Genomic DNA, 21,180 nt, shown 5'->3' with positions numbered 1-21,180 from the left:
GAACTGTTTGTTCAGCACCTCTTCCACCTGGTAAACTTCTCTCTGTTCTTCAAAACCCCATTCATGATCAGGGGTTGTTTTATATGTGCTAGTGTAGCTTCTCTGATAAAGTGACACTTGAGCCAAGATCTGAAGAAAGTGAGGAAGCAAGCCAAGCATATATCAGGCATAAAGAAGAGCATTCCAGGCAGAAGAGATAAATGCAAAGCCCTGAGGCGAGAACATGCTTGGCATGATCAGGCCATAGAGAGCAGCCCTTTGTAGGTGGAATAGAAAGGATGAGGGGGAGAAGTTGTCAGATAAGGGTTGTGAAACAGATGAGATGGGAGGCCACTGGAAGAATTGGAACAGAGTGGTAATATGATTTGGCTTGGGTTTTAAATGTGTCCCTCTGGCTTTGGGGAATGAGATGGGAAGATCTACAGGGAGAAAGGTAGAAGCAGAAAGTTCAGTTAGGAGTTAGATGCACAAAACCACACACACACAAAAAAAGGGAGTTAGACACAAGGTGATGGTGATTTGGACAAGGGTTGAAGCAGTGGAGGTGGGGAGAAATAATAGGAATTTGCATGTAATTAGGAGGCATGGTGCAGCCCTGGTGGCTCAGCGGTTTAGTGCCGCCTTCAGCCCAGGGTGTGATCCTGGAGACCTGGGATTGAGTCCCACATTGGGCTCCCTGCGTGGAGCCTGCTTCTCCCTCTGCCTGTGTCTCTGCTTCTCTCTCTTTCTCTCTGTCTCTGTCTCTTGTGAATAAATAAATAGGAAAAAAATTTTTTTTTTAATTAGGCATGGGAGGTAGGATTTGCTACTACATTAGATGTGGGAAGTGTAGGAGGTGTCAAAACTTCAAGGTGTTTGACCTAGGCAGCTGCAATGATGGAGACATCAGTTACCAATTAAAGGGAAGATACAGAGAGGAATGGATTTGAGAGAAATCAAGAGTTTGGTTTGGGGTGTATTCAGTTCAGGATTCTTAGTAAACACTTAAGGGGGTCACCCAGGCTGCAGGGTCTGGAGTTCAGTAGAAAAATTGAGTCCAGGGGCACTTGGGTGGCTCAGTTGATTGAGCATCCAACTCTTCATTTCATTATGGCTCAGGTCATAATCTCAGCTCTTGAGATGGGGCTCCATGCTGAGCAATGAAGCCTGCTTGAAAATCTCCCTCTGCCCCTCCTTTCCACCGCTACTCATGCACACATGCATGCATCCTCTCTCTAAAAAAGAAAAAAAGATTGAAGCTGAAGATGTACTCTTGGAATCATTAGGTCCTAGATATTTAAGGCCATGAGGCTGGGTAAGGTTACCTGGGAAGTCTAGCATAAATTCATGTGATTAAAATGTATTTCCCTTCTCAGTCTGCCTATCTCAGGTTTGATCTGTGGTTTCTTAAGGAAAAGTTTTTAGGGCACCTGGGTGGCTCAGTGCTTTGAGCTTCCAACTCTGGTTTTCAACTCAGGTCATGATCTCGAGGTCTGCTCAAGGCGAGTAGGGTCCATGTCTCTCTCTTCCGCCTTCTCCCTTTGTTCACGCATACTCTCTCTCTCAAATAAGTAAGTCTTGGAGGAAAAAAAAGGCATGGTTCTAGCCATTTATTTACATGGCCAAAAAAAAAAAAAAAACCAGATTTGAGTGAGGAGATCCTGAATTCTGCTTCCAGTGTACACATAATTTGCCCGGTGGAGGTTAGGAGTTCCTGCCACCCACAAAGAACCCAACGAGGCCTAACCCATAGCTAGAGAAGTTGAAGTAGGAATTCCTTTTCATCCTAGGGGCTAGAGAGAAAGGCTGAATATTCTGAGTTCCCAGTTCCAAAATAATTTACATTTAATTTTGAGGGGAAAGCTTGAGGAATCACTTGTAAATTAGAACCTCCTGGAATACTTCTCAGTAAACTGAGACCACAAGACTGAGTTTCTAGGTTCTTTTGTGTGAAGTTAAAGTGCGTGCGTGTGTGTGTGTGTGTGTGTGTGTGTGTGTGTGTTTGTGTTTAGAGAAACAATAGGCTTAACTGCTTGCCTGGCATTCTTCCTTTGTCCTGAGATTTATTTAGCTTTGGAAGATTCCCCAGAACCATTTATGGACAAGGAAGAGGTTAGTCAGCCTAAATGTCAGGAAAAACTTAATGTCTTATGATTGAAAATGCATATATAGACATATATTTGTAAACAGTGGACTCTGGCCCACTCTGTTAGTAAAAACATGATTTTACCATGTGATTAATGGCCTCATACTGCCTGGTTTTGTTTTTGTATATTCTTCCTAAAGTAGGGAATTTGTGCATTTGACTGTGTTTAGTGAGGGGTTATTACAAACTGCACTGTTTTGTCCCTGTGTCAGACCTGTACTAAATACTCAAATGTAGAGAGAGGAGGAGCTTTTTTCTCTCTTGGTAGAAGTGTGATCCTATGTGTCCCCTGAGACAACATGGGACAGACAGTTCAGCCCTCCCAAGGAACTGAGGTTCCACTCATTCTCTTGAATGCGAGTTTTACCCTCCAAGTATTGGTCCACCTTTTTCCAGTTGTTCCTCTCAAAATTTTCCTGTTTCGTAGTTCACTCCCTCATCCCATGAAGCTCCCTCTCAGTGACCTGTAAAGCCGGAGGCCTCCACCCCCTCTTAGCTCTCACCTCCCTCTTCCCCCCATGGCTGTCCAGCTTGGCATGTACAACTTCATGAAGGTGCTATTAATATATTTCCCCTTAGTCATTGCTGGGCTGTGCTTTGTGGCCATGCATTGACTTGCTTTAATCTTTCCTGGCTAAGTTAGTTGTTCTTATCCTTTAATTGTTATTTGTTTTTCTCTAGAATGTCTCACTGAGCTCCATAAACCTGATTACCAAATCTCAGTGTCATTTTTTTCCCACCATAGTGGGCATTGTCTCCCGTTGCACTCTCCTCACTGCCCCCAGTTCATGTCCTGGTTGATTTCAGTGTTCATTTCATTGTCAGGTTAGATAATAGCTATCTGTCTGGCTTGGTTTTTAGTTCTCTCATTCTTGTTGTAACTTACTAGCTTATACATATCCATACTCTTTTTTTTTTCCCCCGGATACATAGTTTTCTTAATAGAATCTTATTTTATTCTAGTCCTCACAAATTCCCTACCTCTTTTAACCCACTTAAATGATAATTAGCCACTAAATATGGGGGTTGTCTTGAAGTTAAATTGCAGACCTGTCTCCTTAGCTGTAATTTACCTTTTATGAGCTAAAAAATAAAAAAATAAAAAAAAACAAGTTGAATCAGGTCTGGTTGCCACTGAGTCTTCCAGGAAAAAATGTAAATGTTAAGGAAGCACCCATGAAATGATTCATAATATAGAACTTCCCATTACAAATTCCTACTGAACCATTGCCTCAGGCTCAGGTAACTAACTAAAGGTACAATCTTTTAGATGGGACATCAGCTGTCATTTTCTAGTAGTAGTCATTTTAGGTGTGTTGGGTAGGTAGTGTTTCTCCCCAGTCCAATTGGAGGCCTCCTTTTCATTAACTCTGTCTTCCCATCCTGTTCTCTCTGAAAGTTCAAAGTAGATTTTCTAGAATTTTGCATATCCTATTGAATCTCCAAAATATCCTATGGTCAGATTTGCTCTGCTCCTCTACAAATGGCAAACATTGTGTACTTCAAAATCCTAAATCTGTGGACCACTATGGATTAGCAGTAAGTTTTCCCAGTGACTTTTTTTTTCTTTGGGAGGCAGTTGGTAATTTTCTCCCCAAGGATTCTGACTGATGCTAAAAATTGTGAGATTATACCTCACATAAAAGCAAGACAAAAGGAGCAGCATAAGAAAGAGCCAGTGGGGGTTTTACTGTTATAGGCAAGAATGTTGAAAATGCAGATGCCTTTTGTCCATCTTCACTCAAAGTCTGAATTCTGCAGAGAATAAAATTGTGTCCAATTTTAAATGAAAGAACAAATAAATTACTTTGGAGTGAATCACTCAGTTTACATTTTTGGCTTGATCTAGTGATGATCAGTCCCCTTAGAGATTCTAGTATCAATTGGCTAGTATTTGTGGAATTCTGCTTTGTAGGTATGGGTGCTGTCTGTCCTTCAATATGAGTAGATAGGGAGATTTTTTTTTTTTTTTTTAGATTTTTTATTTATTTATTAGAGACAGAGAGACAGGCAGAGGGAGAAGCAGGCTCCATGCAGGGCACCTGATGTGGGACTCGATCCTGGGTCTCCAGGATCATGCCCTGGGCTGAAGGCGGCGCTAAACTGCTGAGCCACCCAGGCTGCCCTAGATAGGGAGATTTTTAAAATAATACACATGAATTACCTAGCCACCCATAGAAGATAGTCTGTGATTAAGTGAGAACTTGGACCAGGATAGGCAAGGTATTGTTAATAGTGCAGGTTATGGAGGGAGACTGTTAGGACTCCTGTCTCTTCCTGATTGGTAAAATAAAGGAAATACACAAGGTTTTTGAGAAAATTTAGTGAGATATGTATGCACAGTAGTGCCAGATATATTGTAAGTGCTGAACAGATTTTAACCATTATTATTTCTAGGAAGAAACCATGAGGAATAGGGGAAAGGGACATTGTTAGAGGCAGGAGAAATCAGGGAGGCCTTCCTGAAAATGGGAAGCTTTAATTGAACCATAAAGGACCAACAGAGAAAAATTGAGGGACTCCAGGTCAGAAAAACAGCTTGAGCAAAAAGTGGTGCAGACAAAACATGAGTGAGGAACCCTGAGGAGACTTATCTGAGAAAAGGGAAGGGGCATGTTTATTATAGAAAAGAATAGAAATAAAGTTGGCTCAGTATAGCAGGGCCTGATTATTGAGGGGAATTTGGACTTGGTGTGTTACCACATTAACTGGCAGGGAGATGGAGTGGCCTACAGCAGTACCCCAAGTACACTGAAGAAGAGAAGGACTGATCTCTAAAAAGCCTGCTGGTCTGACAGAGCAAGCCAGGCGTAGGTGATGAGGCCCAGTGCAGGACAGAGACAGTGGGACTGTAAAAAGGAGAGATTCATTTCTGAAGCAGCAGTGGCTGGATTTGGTGACTTGCTTGAATATGAATGAGGACAGAGAGAGATGAGCACCATTTGGAACTAGTTTTCTTTCAAGAAGTCCCCTATATTCATTCTATGGCAGCCTCAGGGCTGAGGACCCAGGAATCTGTTAACCATAGGATCACTTGTGGGGTAGAGAAGAGGAGAGTACATTGTTGTTTATGTTTGTTGCTTAACAAACTAAAAGTAGCTTCCAGGAGGCCCTTTAACACTTCTTTGCTGAATTTAAGGAATAGAAAATATGGGCCGGAGAATACTGGGAAAGCCATTCTTCTCCCTTAGCAAAGTAGGCTGTGTGAAAGAGAAGGCTTTCAGGGATGCCTGGTTGGCTCAGTTGGAAGAGCATGTAACTTTTTTTTTTTTTTTTAAGATTTTATTTATTTATTCATAAACAGAGAGAGAAGCAGAGACACAGGGAGAGGGAGAAGCAGGCTCCATGCAGGGAGCCCGACATGGGACTCGATCCCGGGTCTCCAGGATCACACCCCAGGCTGCAGGCGGCGCCAAACCGCTGCACCACCGGGGCTGCCCAGCATGTAACTTTTGATTTTGGGGTTGTGAGTTTGAGTTTCACGTTGGGGGTAGAGATTGCTTAAATAAATAAATAAATAAATAAATAAATAAAAACTTAGAGAGAGAGAAAAGGCTTGGCTTATATCCCCCACTTTGTAGGCCTACCACTTACTTAGGCTCTCTGACCTTGGATAAATTCTGTAATTCCTATGTGCCTCACTTTCCTCACCTATAAAATGGGCGTCTTAATAGTACCTAAATCATAATGATTGTGGGATTTAAGTGAGTTCATACACTAGAGCAACTAGAACGGTGACTGGCAAATAGTAAGCACTAAGGGTTAACTATTAATATTATTGCTGTTCCCTATTTTTAAATGAAAATCCTGGGGGAAAAAAAGCTTAGGGTATGTCTTTTTGCCCAGGGCAATGAAGGAATGGCTTGGATTTTATGAGAGGGTATCTGCTCGTCTTAATATTCTAGGAAAAAATCTGACATCAAACTACAAATAACAGGTGGCCAGGTTACCTTCAGAATTCCTGGTTTTGCTGTAAGAGTGTCTCAGTCTTTGCTGTATTCTTGTCCTGCCTGTACAGGTGATTTTTTATGATAGCGACTGGAACCCCACTGTGGACCAGCAGGCCATGGACAGGGCCCACCGTTTGGGGCAGACAAAGCAGGTTACTGTATACCGGCTCATCTGTAAAGGCACCATTGAAGAACGCATTCTACAGCGAGCCAAGGAGAAGAGTGAGGTAAGCGCCAGGCAGAGGAAGTACTATAGAGGAGAAACTGGAAAGTCCAACCACATTTACTGGGCTAAGACTCTTGCCTTCCATGGATCAAGAAGGGGTGAAAACTTCTTCTGAATAGAAAATAAAATCAAGTCCTATACTGCCCTGGCTGTTCATTCTTCATTCCTTTTCTATCTGAATGGTGTCTACAGCCTAGATTGGGCTGTTGTTCATGTGGGGCTCAATACCAGTCATGGCTCTCCTACTTCACATACTTTCCAATTTAGGGGAAGAGGGAATGACATTTGAGCTCTCATCCTAGTACTCTTGATTTGATAGCCTCTAAGCTGTATGGCAAATTTTCTGGTTTCCAAAGAACTGATTATATTTGGGGGTTTGTTCTTTTAATCTTGATTTCAGTATTATTGGATCTTCTAGCTATCAATTAGCAGTTACAAGTAAAAGTAGTTCTCATTATTCTTTCTGTTGGACAAATAATTGGATGAGCCAGTGAGATGATTGAGAAGAAATAGGGAATCAAGGTGCCAGAGGAGCAGACTGGGAAAAATATTTCCTTCTTTCTGGATATTAGCCATAAGGAAATGGTTCTTTGGTGGTGATATTTTGATCTGCTTCGTGTAGATTCAGCGGATGGTGATTTCTGGTGGAAACTTCAAACCAGATACCTTGAAACCCAAAGAAGTGGTTAGTCTTCTTCTAGATGATGAAGAACTGGAGAAGAAATGTATGTACTCTAAACCTCTTACTAAAGCTCTCTCCTCCCTACAAGAGATTTTTATCTAGCCCCACCCCTTTAAAAATGATAGGGGCCCTGGGCTACGTGCCAGGGGTAGGCAAAGCCAAAGACCATATTTGGGGAAAAACATTTTTTATGTTAATAACCATGGCTCAGTGGTTGAGCCTCTGCCTTTGGCTCAGGTTTTTATCCCGGGATTCTGGGATCAAGTCCCTCATTGGATCCCCACAGAGAGCCTGCTTCTCCCTCTGCCTATGTCTGCCCTCTCTGGGGCAAATAAAAATAAAATCTTTAAAAAATAAAGGGGGAGGATCCCTGGGTGGCGCAGCGGTTTAGTGCCTGCCTTTGGCCCAGGGCGCGATCCTGGAGACCCGGGATCGAATCCCACGTCGGGCTCCCGGTGCATGGAGCCTGCTTCTCCCTCTGCCTATGTCTCTGCCTCTCTCTCTCTCTCTCTCTCTCTCTGTGACTATCATAAATAAATAAAAATTCAAAAAAAAAAAAAAATAAATAAATAAATAAATAAATAAATAAATAAATAAATAAATAAATAAAAAAGTGGGGGGAACGCCCGGTGGCTCAGCGGTTGAGCATCTGTCTTCGGCTCAGGGCATGATCCTGGGGTCCAGGATCGAGTCCCGCATTGGGCTCCCTACAAGGAGCCCACTTCTCCCTCTGCCTATGTCTCTGCCTCTCTCTCTCTCTCTGATGAATAAATAAATAAAATCTTAAAAAAAAAAAAAAAAAGAATGTGTTAAAGAGTAGAAGGTTAAACTCCAGTGTATTTTAAAAGTACTGTGACTTTGAATAAATTTGCCACAGGGAAGTTCTCGGCAGTAATGAATTTACTTTGTTCTGCCCAAAGAAGTGTTTTTATGGAGAGGTTGGAGAAACACACTGTTGTAGCACTTGTCCCATGAGTTCCTGGTTTTTGAGAATAATTGGTTTCAGAATGACCTTGTGAGCCCCAGAGGATGTCATGGCATCACATCAGGAAATATGATGAAGGTCCTTTCTCACAGTGATCATATTTACCACCACCTTCTAAAACCCTTTCAGGAGTCTACAACCATACTTGATTTGTGCAGTGCAGAGATATTAAAAGGCTGAAAATAAAAGGGAAAGAATACAGGCAAGGAACAGGCCATGACAGTTAAACTGAATGATGGTTTGAACCAGAAACTGTTAAGAATCCAAGAACTTTGTTCCCTCTCCAAGTTAAAAAACCACCAGTACCTGCCTTAAATAAATATCAGAGGGTTCGGCCACCTTAATTTCAGAGAGTGAGCATTATGATTACCACTAGTACTTCATCAGATCTTTCTTTCCTTTAATTTTCTTGATAGTGAGACTGCGGCAAGAAGAGAAACGGCAGCAGGAGGAAACCAACCGAGTCAAAGAGCGCAAGCGCAAGCGGGAAAAGTATGCAGAGAAGGTATCTCAAGCTTTGGGTACCCAGCAGAGACCAACGGGGGGCGGGGCTGTGTTTACAAGAAAGTCTTTGGGTACATGGCTTGTCATCTTGGTTACTGGTTGATAACCCTGCTCCGGCTGTCTGTGGTAAGTAACAGTTCTATACTGAATGACATTTGATCAGGAGAAATGCAGCCTTGGTAGACCAGTAGTCCCTACATAGACCTACCCTGTCTGTGATCCCACGTGATTATGGAAACCATTTGTCAGGGTTGTTGCAAAGTATAAGGCTAAATGTGGATAAGATGGATCTCACATTATCAGATTTATAAGATTCCATAGAATCTGAGAAAGGGCCTACGAGATCATTATATCCAATCCTACCTTAATTCTGCTACTATTCCATTCAGTGTGTGTACTCTATCATTGGAAAAAGAAATCACTGGCCAGTCTGCTCATCTCTTTTTCTCTATACCAAAGATTTGAGCTGTTTTTTGTCTCCCATCTGACATTTCCCACTTGATCTCACCAGGTCAGCTACAAAGTGGGATGTAGTTCCCCTTACATCTCTCCCTATCTTGTTGTTTCTACCAGAGTTTGATTTTAGCGATCCATACTCCTGGTCCTTATTGACAATAAATCAAAGTGAGGCCTTCAGGATTTTTTTTTGTTTTAGGAGTCAGCCCATTGGTTCTGACTGGGTTCTCAGACCTAACACTGAAGGATTGTTGGTTAGAAACCACTTTACCACCTTCAGAGAGAGTACTTCCTAATTTTTTCTGGTGGTTTTAGCCTAACTTTGGGTTGTGCTGCCCTTCCTAGCTTTATCAGCCCTAATTGGGCCCCTGGTCTTGAACAAGATAGCTACCATGAGCTTCAGGCATGTTGATAACTCTGGATCCTCACCCAACAGTTGTCCATGCTTCATTTCTCTGGACTGTTTGGTTTGTGTGAAGCATATTGCCTGGCCACATGTTAAAATTGATTCTGTCTTAAGTGGAGGTTGACTTCTCTTCCCCTTCTCCAAGCTTGTACTGGGCCTCATGTCCCTTGTCCCTTTGGCCATATGACCTTATTATGGTCAGCAGCCTAGGAACTTGTCTATATTATTTGGTCATCTTCCAGTAGATACACCAACTCTTCCTTTTATAAAATTCACCCCCTCTGCTAAGTAGAACTATCTCTAACCTGAAGGATGCTCTGAAAAATGAAAAATCCAGGAACTGTGACTCCACCCTCAAATCTCTAACTTACTACTTACGTACTTACTTACTACTATTTAGAATTAAAATAGTTTTATTTTTTTTTAATATTTTATTTATTTATTCGTGAGAGACCCAGAGAGAGACAGAGGCGGTGAGAGAAGCAGGCTCCATGCAAGGAACCCGATGCGGGACTCAATTCCGGGACTCCGGGATCATGCCCTGAGCCAAAGGCAGATGCTCAACCACTGAGCCACCCAGGTTTCCCTTAAAATAGCTTTAATATTCAGAAACAACATCAAAAAAAGAAAAGGTGGCTTTCTAATATGGGACATTGTAGGGTTTACTAAGTTTGCATCAGAATCCATCCCTAGGGCAGCCCCGGTGGCCCAGCGGTTTAGTGCTACCTTTGGCCCAGGGTATGATCCTGGAGACCCAGGATCAAGTCCCACGTCAGGCTCCCTGCATGGAGCCTGCTTCTCCCTCTGCTTGTCTGTCTCTCTCTCTCTCTCTCTCTCTCTCATGAGTAAATAAATAAAATCTTAAAAAAAAAAAAAAAAAGAATCCATCCCTTTTCTGAGTAAAGAAGTTTCAGATAAATACCCAGTGGTAGTAGAAACTACACAAAGGTATTAACCCTAATATAAGAATGGATACAAATGCAATTAGATGCAGTGAGTGGATGTGATTCCCAGAGTTTTCTGAGCACAGTCTACAATTTCAGGTCCTTAAACTGTGACAGAGCCCTACTGAACTTGGTTCTAGACCTGCTTAATGTAGCTCAACCCATAAGCATTTACATGTAAACAGAAAATAATGACAAAAGCAGCCCATTATGTCTTGGGTATGATGAGAACCTTTGTTCTCCTTATGCATATTTAAAGAGGCAGAGTAAAAACAGATGTGCAGAAAATACAGTAAAGGCACTGGGCCTCCCTCTTGTAGGGGTGAATCAGTTCCCCTCCATGAGTGTTACAGCTCAGACATGTTGGAAGCTGACTGTGCAGCTTGCCCCTCATGGGTCCAGGTCCGGCTTGGTGCAGCTCTGATCTGGTGGACTGTCCTGCCTCTCAGCTCTGTGTTACTGGAATAGAAAGTCTTCTTTAGCTGTTCCTTTCCTCCTTCCTTAGGAGTTTTTTCTTCTTAAAATATGCTAATTGGGAAAAAAAAAAAAAACTGGAAGTTTATAAAGAGTCAGATTTCTGTCCTCTCTTTTCCAACCCCACTTTTCTTTTGGTGCCTATCTTCATGCTTTTTCCCTATTTTTTGATTTGTGTGTTCCCAGAAGAAAAAGGAAGATGAATTGGATGGGAAGAGGAGAAAGGAGGGTGTGAATCTAGTGATTCCATTTGTTCCCTCGGCTGATAACTCCAATCTCTCCGCTGACGGGGACGACTCCTTCATTAGCGTGGACTCAGCCATGCCCAGCCCTTTCAGTGAGGTGAGGTTCCTTTTAGATGCCTTCATGCCATCAGTGGAGAACATGTTCTAACCTCATAGCCTTTGCTTCTCCTGGAGTTCTCCTGCCTTGGGGAAGGGGGCTGCACATGGAATCCATAAGGAGAAAGGGAAATGAGGACAGGCTGGCTTCTCTGAAGCCAAAGCAGGGGATCCCACCCTCTGGAATGAAGCCAACCAGGAGAAGGAAATAGTGATGCAGCCTGAGAAGCACGTTCTCACATGGGTATGAGGGCCATGGGCTATGGGCTATGGGCATTAGGAATGGTGGTGATCTTAACCCTTCCTCCTCCAGATCTCCATCAGCAGTGAGCTACACACTGGCTCTATCCCCCCCGACGAGAGCAGCAGTGATATGCTGGTCATTGTGGATGACCCAGCCTCCTCAGCCCCCCAGTCTCGGGCCACCAACTCTCCTGCTTCCATAACGGGCTCTGTTTCAGACACCGTGAATGGTGAGTGGCTCTGTGGTCTCGTACAGTTTGGGCCTGGTCCACTGCCTCGGGAGTAGCATAGATGAAGTCCTAATTCCTTTTAAGATCATGGATTTTTTTTTTCTACTGTCTGTAAAGAAGGGTGGAGGGGAGTAAAGAGGAGAATTGATAGGCTTATTCTTTCAGTAGTCCTGTCAAGTGAAAAGGAGAAACAAATTTATAAAGATTTCAAACTTTGTTTTCTAGTCAGCACTATCTTTCATATTTCACCTTTATTTTTGCTAGTTTTTAATTAAAATTTGCTTCTCTGGGCTTTTCCTCACTTTGTTCTTTGGGGCCCAGTGTTGCTACTATTTCTTGAGGCCCTCTAGCTTTAAAACTTGGGAGTAATTTGACTCTTCAGGGCAGGAGCTCATTGAAATACACAGGTAAATTACAGGCAGCACACCCCTGGGGTTCATTTAGCAATGAACCAGTTGAAAGAACAAATTTAGGAGTAATGGAACCACTCTTCTAGAATGAAAAGCAGCTTAAGGAGTCAGGCTGTTTGAGCTGTTCAGAATTCTTACTAACTTTGTGGCTCCCTCCCTGGGAGTCCTGAAACACCCCTAGAGCCAGTCTTCCCTGTCTGGGGAAGATTCTGTTAACATGTGAAGAGATTGACTTTTCTTTTCCCTCTTGGCCCATTTGTTCCCACAGGAATTTCCATTCAGGAAATGCCAGCCGCAGGACGTGGTCACTCAGCTCGAAGCCGAGGCCGCCCCAAAGGTTCAGGAAGCACAGCCAAAGGAGCAGGGAAAGGCCGAAGCCGGAAGTCCACTGCAGGCAGCGCTGCCGCAATGGCAGGAGCCAAAGCAGGGGCTGCAGCAGCCTCCGCCGCCGCCTATGCTGCATACGGGTACAATGTGTCTAAAGGTGCGGAGGCCCAAGGGGGCATGGGTGAGCTGCAGGCTCCATTCTGATGGGGACAGTCTGGAAGTTCTGTGGCGTGTTCTGCCCAGAGAGCAGGTAGGGCACGCGCTAGGCTAGGAAGCTCCTTCCCAGAGGCCACATTGGATTCTGCTTGTGTGCTGAGCACTCCTGCCCTTGCGCTTGTGACTTAGTATAGTTTCACCATCAAAGTAGAAGTAGCGATGAAAAAAGAGCTGAATTTCTGGACTGCACTACTTTAAACAATCACATCTCTTCCTGCTTAGAGAACTGATGTTTTTTTTCCAAGATATGCATTTCAGTAATTATATTTCAGTAATCCAGGCTAGCATAGTCGATATTTACCATCACCTGTGCTGTGTGCGGAAGAGTAGAACACATGGACCCCACTCTGGAGTGTGTAATAGAAGTGAGAAGGGGGAGCTGTCAGTATTCGTATACTGAATGACAGAAGAGGGGAGGCCTTAATTGTAGGCCTGAATTGTAGCTGTAGCTCAGCAGACAGAGAAACCATGGACCTGAAGATAAAGTAATTCAGGCTATAATTCAGAAAGAAGGAGAAGGATGACAAAGGATTGGGTATATCTGGGGTCACCAAGCAGGTCGGTCAGGCTGTGCTCTAGAGGAGTAGTAGGAGTCAAGAATGGAAAGACAGGGCAGGACCTGATGGACAAGAGCTTATCAGGTGTGTGATGAGGGGCTCTGGAAAGTTTGAGAGGGGAGGTGGCTGTGAGCATGACATATGGAGGATGATTATAAGCGTAGCCTGTAGGAGAACTGCGAGTGGTAAGAAGGGGAGCACCATTTACTGATCTCTTTCCACATTGACAGCCTGGGCTTGGTATTTAGCTGATAGTGGTGTGTAGCAGGTATGCTCATTACTGGATAGAAAGTGTTTAGTAAGGGTTAGTCCCTCTCCCCTTCCTCCTGTGGCAGGAATCTTGGCTTTCATTTATTCATTCAACAAATATGAGGTATAATAGCTGTGTACAGCATTTCTTAACCTTTAGTCAGCTCTTCACATCCTTGAAAAACAATCACACCAGCAGTCAAGGCTGCTGTGGCAGGGTCTCGCCCGAGGACGGGCAGAGCAAGACACCCATCAGGCTTTCTCCTGGAAATCTGGTCTAAGAAGGGGCAGGAGGGGTGAAGGAGGCAACAGGGGCAGAGTGTCACAAGAAAAATCCACGATGCTTGATAACTGGGAATGGAAAAGCCAGGGAAGGCACTGATTCAGAGATGGGAAGAGAGAGTTTGTGCCCACTAAGCGGTTAGTATGTTTCTTCAGGAAAGTCAAACCAGTCTGCAAGAAACAGTTGAAGCATATTAGTGTTTATCAGGTATCAGTGGATTTGGCTTTTACAAGGAAGAAAGAGTTGTCACCCTGGGAGCCATTACTATGGAGCAGTTTGAACTGGATCTTTGACACAGCAGAGCTTGGGGAATAGAGGACATCTTGTGAAGTGAAGGAGGAGGTAGCTGGGACATCTGGGTATCTCAGCCATTGAACATCTGCCTTTGGCTCGGGACATGATCCCTGGGTCTGGAGATCAAGTTCCACATCGGGCTCCCTGCAGGGAGCCTGCTTCTCCCTCTGCCTGTGTCTCTCCCTCTCTCTGTGTGTCTCTCATGAATAAATAAATAAAATCTTAAAAAAAAAAAAAAGGAGGTAGCTAATCACAAGTGGTGTCTCAAGAAGGAAGAAGGAACACGTAAGAAAATACATTAGTGCCTAAGAAGATACACACCATCCTGCAGCCCTGGCTTCCCCATGTTATATAACAGTGTGCTCTGTCCTTGAGCACCAGCATGACATCTTTCTCCTTGTGGCTGAGGTGATGGGAAGAAGGCTGGGTAGGTATCGTTTTTCCCTGAAAAACACATCCCTCTTACAGAAAAGACAGTTGATAAGGGAACAAGCAAATGTACTAAGATGAAGTTGGCAAGGAGTGGGAGGGGTTCCCCACAACCTCCCCTCCATCCCAGACTCCAGTAACCAAGGTCAGGCATTGGGGTGACTCAGACAGGCCTGATGCTTATACTCTTCTCTTTCTCCAAACCAACAGGAATCTCTGCCAGCAGTCCTCTGCAGACGTCTCTTGTTCGGCCTGCTGGCCTTGCTGACTTTGGACCTTCAAGCGCCTCTTCTCCCTTGAGTTCCCCTTTGAGCAAAGGAAATAATGTTCCTGGGACTCCCAAGAGCCTCCACTTGACCAGCAGCCTAGCCCCAGACTCCCTGGTCCGAAAACAGGGCAAAGGCACCAACCCCTCTGGAGGACGATAACCACCTGGATCCTCTAGCTTCCTTCAACCAAACCAGGGGCTAGTGTCCTGGCCTACAAATGGTCTTTGGATGGCTTGCCCAGTGCAGCATCTTACATCCCATGTCAGAGGGCTGAGATGACCAGTTGCAGCAAGGGAAGGACAAGCAGGTGGTCGGTGTGAGCACTTTTTTCACCTGTGTCTCAAGAGGAATGCTTTGGGGGACCTATTAGGAAGAAGGCCCAAGAACAGAGATCAGCCTTGCAACATCTCAAGTGAGCTTGACAGCCACATCTTAAACCTCGCACTGGGAAAGGGGCTGACAGAGACCCCCCCTTTAGATGCTCAGGCACACAGTCTCTATCCCCATTCTACTCTTGGGCTCTGGCCATGTCCCTTGCAGAGGTTCTGCAAGTGCTGTGGAGAACTTTCCACAGTGGAGACATCTCTTTAGGGCTGTGATTTCCTGTAGAGCTAGGAAGGGAGGAAATCATGTATCTGGCATCCTCGGTCTTTGGGCAGCTCCCCAAGTCTCCAGACCCCATTTGCCAGAGTATCAGCACTGAAGAGATCAGTGAGCACGAGAAGGTTAGTGGCTTGTGAGGGTGACAGAGGCTAGAGGAGGTATGCCTGGAGGCACTTGTTTTCCCAGCATTTCCTCCTGTCCTGCATGGTTCACGCCAGAGAACCTTCAGGTCCCACCAGCAACCATAGCAGCAAGCTTCCACCCCGGGACTCCCAGAAGCCAGTTAAGAGACCAGGAGCCACCTCAATCAGCAGGACATCCTCACTGCCCCTCTTGCAGACTCCCCTTGCCCTTCCTGAATGCACAGTCTCCCCACCCCTGCCCTTCGGCCCCCTGCTTGGCTGTATGCACTGTCTGTATTGCACTGAGAAAGGAAGGGAAGCAGAAGTGAGGCAGAGAGGATGGAGAAAGGGGAAAGCTCAGCACCGACCCTCCCAGCCCCAGCACCACCCGCCTGAGCTTGCTTCCCCACCCCCGAGAGAGGCACAGGGTGGTGGTTGCATGGGAGGTGTGTCTACCTGCCCCCAGCCTGATGTCCCTGGTGGAGCAGGTGCTTCTGGGCAGGCCAGCCTCTAATTTGCACACCTGAAAATCGCGGAATTGAGTTTAGACAGATTGATTTTTAAAACTTTTTTTTTTTTTTTTTTTTTGGAGTAGGGGTGGTAGGGGAATCATTTAATTTAAATCATTAAGATTCCCCTGCCCAAACCCAGACTCTTGTGTACAGATGCTATTTAGAGGGAATCAGAAAAATGCCAAGCCTTTTTTCTCTTTGAATGTGCTGTCTATTTTTATAACTGAACTTGTACATATGTATAAAGAGAGACACATCTTTCTTTTACTAACTGGAGAAAAGAATCTTAAATAAAATGGAGTGAGATAATTTTATGTAAATCAGGGTGTCTGTGGTCTTTGCAGCTGCGCCTCGGGGACATAGTAGGGTTCTTACAGGAATGTGGCAGGGTAAAGTGGAAACAGCCCCCACATCATTCCTGTGGTGAGAGGACCAGTCGTCATTGGGACGAGGAGCGCTCTGTGGGCATTTCCTCGGTGGCATTTTTAATTGGGTTTAGGATTTTGCCTGTAGCCATCAGAGAAGAGATCTGACCAGTGCCTGGCAAGCCAAGGCCAAAGCCCTGGGGGTGTGAACTCATTTTGATGACTCAGGACCTAGACCCTAAGACGCTGGTGAGGATGGCTTGGCCTGGCCTATCGTCAGGATAGTTTTATAGGGTAATCTATTTAAGACTGACAGGCTCTTTCTCCAAAAACCACAAGTGAGAGATGATCCTGGCAATGTGTAATGTATCAGATCCCCAACTAATAGGAACTAGTTTGGTCCCAGTTTCTAAAACTGTGGTGTGTGTACACAAATGTGTGTATAAATGCCAGAAACCAGCCCCTTGGCAGTTCTGGTACACTACACTGTGGGTCAGTTAAGGCAGCGGAAACGCACAAACTGAATGGAATTTAGTGTTCGCAAAGTTAGCTAGGCTTGTAAGAATCATGAACGAAAATAGTGAAATGTGTTGCAATGATTCCAAAGACATCCACACTTTGTAAACTTAGCTGTCCCATCATTTGGTAAAAGAGCAGGTTCCCAGCCTAGACTGGCAGTTGGTGTTTCTCTGATTGAGTGAAAACACATACTCTTGCGTCACCTTTGAGCAGGGCTCGTGCTGTTCCCAAGTGTGCTGGCTGCATGGCCTCGCGAGCCTTGGCTCACCCCGTATACCCTTGATTGGAGTGGGCTGGCTCCTGAGTAGTGGCTGCTCATCCAGTCACAGGGTCAGCCTTTTCTTCATTTTGTTGATCTCTGGTAGCATTGTCCCGTACACTGGGTCTTGTTTTCCCTGCTGGTAAACTTGACCAAGGCCTCACACAGAACAGACCAATGCCAGTTTCCCAGTTAACCATGCTTTCTTATCATCGCCACTGTGCTTGTAGTCACAACAAGCCCACTAGGATGGGTTCTCTCCAGTGCTCATTACTCAGCATGGCCCCCAGTGACATTCCTGCTGGAGCCTTGCCACAGTCGGCAGTGGCCACCTCTCTGAAGATCTGACAACTCGGCCTCTCTCAGTTTTGTCCAGATGTGGGTAGGTTAATGCCCCTGCCTGAAAAGCATGTTAAGTTTTGCATCAGAGACCTCTAGTCTTCTTGGTCCCCAAACATACCATCATACTCCCTTTCACCCATTTTTAATCCAGTCCCTGAAGAAACAGCTAACATTTCATAAAGAGAAACGCTCACAGCCCTAATGTTCCTCCTCACCTGTCCCTTCCCTGAGGATAGATGAATGGGACTTGAATCTTAAAAGTGAAGGCTGCAAGCTCATTAACCAGTCCCCAAGTTATGAGTCAGACTGTCTACCCACTTTCTGAAGACTTGACCATCTCCCCTATGAGAGAGCCCAGCTTTCTTAGGAATGTGGGAGCCAGTCCCCAAAGGCCAGGGAGGGCTCCTGCCTGCTAAGGGAAGTGTCCCTCAGGAAGCCTAGAAGCCCGGGCCTTAGAATGCGGCTCTGGCCTGGATCACATCAAGGGCTGTCCTTTGGCCAGGGTGACCTTGGCACATGAGCCAACCGTGGAGACTGTAGGTAAGTGAATTTTGAGACTGTGGGTCTCATGCAGCCCTACATGCAGCCCTGGAAATTCAGGGTCTGTGGTGGGCTTACAATCCGCTTTCTATGCGTAGGGGTTTGTTAAGGCACCCAAGACTCGGGACATGCACCAGGGCTTGCTTGTGTCTGTGTGGTCCTGAGGTTGGGCTGGGCAGAAAGCAGGGCAATGCAGACTGAGCATCGAGCTGGGTTCTTATGCACAGCTTTGTCCTAGTGTTTGCCAGCATGTTCCATCTATAGAGCCTTGCTGGCTTGCAGGTACAATCCACACCCCTCACCTATGCCCCTCACAGCAGGCCATCTGTCAATAGCAGATCTTCCCAGGGGCAGCTGGCTGGCTCAGTCTGAAGAACATGTGACTCTTGATCTTGGAGTTGTGAGTTCAAGCCCCATGTTGGGTGGAAAGATTTTTTTTTTAAATCTCCTTAGCTCCCATCAATGCCAAACTAGGAGGTGAGGTGAGATTAGCAGGTTATAGTTGATTTCAAGTTTTAGAGATCCTGAGATGTACCTCAGGGGCTGCTGTGAATGAGGAGCATAGTCACCCAAAATAATCAGCACAGTTCTGCTTTTACTGCCAGGCAAAGATTTTTGTGTGGAGTTCAACTGTAGGGAAAGAAGAAATTGAAACCCGAATCCTCCTTTAAGGCAATATTTCTCAAATTTAATAAGCATGAGTCACCTTGGAATCTTGAAGACTGAGTTTTTAGAAGGTCCAGCGTGAGACTGCACTTCTAACACCCAGGTGATAGCCATGCTGCTAGTCCTTGGACCACACCTGGAATAACAAGGCCTTAGAGCACCACCCCTCCAGCCCTGCCAGTCTGAGGAAACCACCTCTGTTTATATGTCCCCACCCCAGCCAGGAGACCCTGTGCAGGAAATACAACTTAATTTTTTCCCTTATTCCACTTAATCCATCTGATGACAGAAAGTGAAAGCCCAGTATTTCCAGGAAATGTTGGTCCCCATATGTATTTTCTCAGGGTTTTTTGTTTTTTCATTTTAAAACTAAATTCATTATTTTTACCATCACCCTTCCCCTCTGGGTAGCACCTCTGTTAGACGTACTAGGTATGATAGATCTCTGATCTGCTTTTACTCTGTCCAGTGTGGCTTCTGCCAAGATCCAGCCTCCTTAGGTTGCTGGCAGTCACTGGAGGGTCTGCGATCCCTAGACTCACTTATTGTGCTGCCTATCTTCTTGTCATGGCCACCAGAATCCCCCAGGGTCAGTTAACTTCCTTAGCTCACTGCTAAGCCCTTCTCAAGGGCGTGCAGAAATTTGGCTGCTCCTCTAGCTTCTCAGAGACTACTGGCTGTGGGAAGCCATGGAGCTTGGGAAGCAGCCGTGGTCAGTGATGTCTGCCCTCTGGCATTTGCACGATGCTCGTTCAAACCACTCATATAGAAAAGGTGTGTGGAGGGCAGGGTCTGTTCTAAAGAAAGCAGGGCCTCTGGCTGTCCTAAAACCATGCACCTGTGTATTTGCTCTATGGTAGCAAATGGTGCTGGGAAAGGCTGCTGCGTGGAGACTCCTGAGGACTGGTGGTAGGAGCTTGGGCTCAGTCCTCACAGAAAGAACCCACTCATTTGTCACCTTGAAAGTGTTTGGGACAAGCAGTGCCAGGCCTGGGCTATGGAAATACCAATCCCAGGTAGCAGTCACCCGGCTGGGTTTAAAAGGCGGAAGGAGGGATGCCTGGGTGGCTCAGCGGTTGAGCATCTGCCTTCGGCTCAGGGCGTGATCCTGAAGTCCTGGGATCGAGTCCCTGCATCGGGGACTGCATGGAGCCTGCTTCTCCCTCTGCCTGTGTCACTACCTCTTTGTGTCTCTCATGAATAAATAAATAAAGCCTTTAAAAGGGGGGGGGGGCAGCCCTGGTGGCGCAGTGGTTTAGCGCCGCCTGCAGCCCAGGATGTGATCCTGGAGACCGGGGATCGAGTCCCACATCGGGCTCCTTACATGGAGCCTGCTTCTCCCTCTGCCTGTGTCTCTGCCTCTCTCTCTCTCTCTCTCTCTCTGTGTGTTTCTCATTAATAAATAAATCTTAAAGAAAAAAAAGATGTATCGGGGATCCCTGGTGGCTCAGCGGTTTGGTGCCTGCCTTTGGTCTGGGGTGTGATCCTGGAGTCCCTGGATCGAGTCCCACATCGGGCTCCCTGCATGGAGCCTGCTTCTCCCTCTGCCTGTGTCTCTGCCCCCCCCCTCTCTCTCTCTCTGTCTCTCATGAATGAATAAATAAAATCTTAAAAAAAAAAAAAAAAAGACGTATCCCACATCTCTCACTGAGTCTATGGTTCCTAGTTCCTGGCACCTTGGGTGAGAGAAACAAGGATTCCAGAGAGAGAGGCTCTCCAACTCTTTCCTTCGTCTTAGAGAAGTAAGAGTTTCTTCCCAAAAGGCAGAGGAATGTGCTCCTGTGAGCAGCCCTGCAGGGCCTATGCCTCTGCTCCTCCCTGTGGGATTTCTTTGTCTTGGGACCCAAAGCTCAAGAATGAACGCTGGGCCCCAGGTGCTGGAGTGGGCTCTCTGGGTCTGACCTGGACTGGGCATTAGGCTGTAGGAGCCTCCCAAGGCGAAGAGGACTAAAGTCACAGGAGACAGTGGCGAGTTTCCTAAGCTTCCCCATCCCCAGCTGGTGACCCCCGAGAGCAGCTCCATGGGAGAAGATCCAGGAGCATTCTGAACGTCTTACCTCCTCCACCACGGTCACACAAACCCCACCCTGAATCAGGCCCATCTGTGGCTGTTCCTTCTACCAGACAAGAGAGAAGGGGCTCCCTTCCCATTTCCCAGTGAGGGGTCCTGGAAGACCCTGGGCGGGTCTGTACCTTGTACCCTTGAAGTCCTGGTGCCACCTGCCTGGGAATGTCTGAGGAAGACGGAGAGAGGAGGGCTCAAATCCAATGGCTTGCTGGGGCCTTGTGGCTTCAGTGGTCTCAGTTTGCCCTCAGCCAAATGGATTTCAAAAGACCCACATAAATTCTGTTACCCACAATCTTTCCGAATAGCTAAGTCTTTCAGAGAGCTGTCATTTAACCCTTTGAAGAACTCTAAGAGATTTTAGGAATGTCACAGCTTAAACACATCATACTAAACATATCTTAGCATTTAAGTCTATTTTCAACAGGACCTGTGCTCCATCACTATTTTTATGCCAATATGAGGTAGCCCTCCCTCTTCTACTTTACTTTTTCCAAATTCTGGGGGGCGTGGAAACATTTTTACCTAATCTGGAACTTTTGAACCAATGAAAAGCACTTAACCAACTAGGAACAGCTCTGCCAAGG

General features: G+C 45.7%; 1 protein-coding gene across 1 annotated transcript in view; it reads left to right on the top strand.

Moving 5' to 3' along the window:
* Nucleotides 1-16,157, top strand: part of INO80 (INO80 complex ATPase subunit) — a 129,783-nt gene extending 113,626 nt beyond the window's left edge. Inside the window, exons 30-36 of the mRNA XM_072808387.1 lie at nt 6,144-6,302; nt 6,924-7,026; nt 8,385-8,473; nt 10,939-11,094; nt 11,407-11,566; nt 12,245-12,460; nt 14,542-16,157. Of these exons, the coding sequence (XP_072664488.1) occupies nt 6,144-6,302; nt 6,924-7,026; nt 8,385-8,473; nt 10,939-11,094; nt 11,407-11,566; nt 12,245-12,460; nt 14,542-14,759 (1,101 nt within the window). The 3' untranslated portion in view covers nt 14,760-16,157. The remainder of the gene's footprint in view (nt 1-6,143; nt 6,303-6,923; nt 7,027-8,384; nt 8,474-10,938; nt 11,095-11,406; nt 11,567-12,244; nt 12,461-14,541) is intronic.
* The last annotated feature ends 5,023 nt before the right edge of the window (nt 16,158-21,180 follow it).

The sequence above is a fragment of the Canis lupus genome, chromosome 32 (assembly GCF_048164855.1).
Source record: "Canis lupus baileyi chromosome 32, mCanLup2.hap1, whole genome shotgun sequence".
NCBI lineage: Eukaryota > Metazoa > Chordata > Mammalia > Carnivora > Canidae > Canis > Canis lupus.
This window is presented reverse-complemented; position numbering and strand designations above follow the sequence as displayed.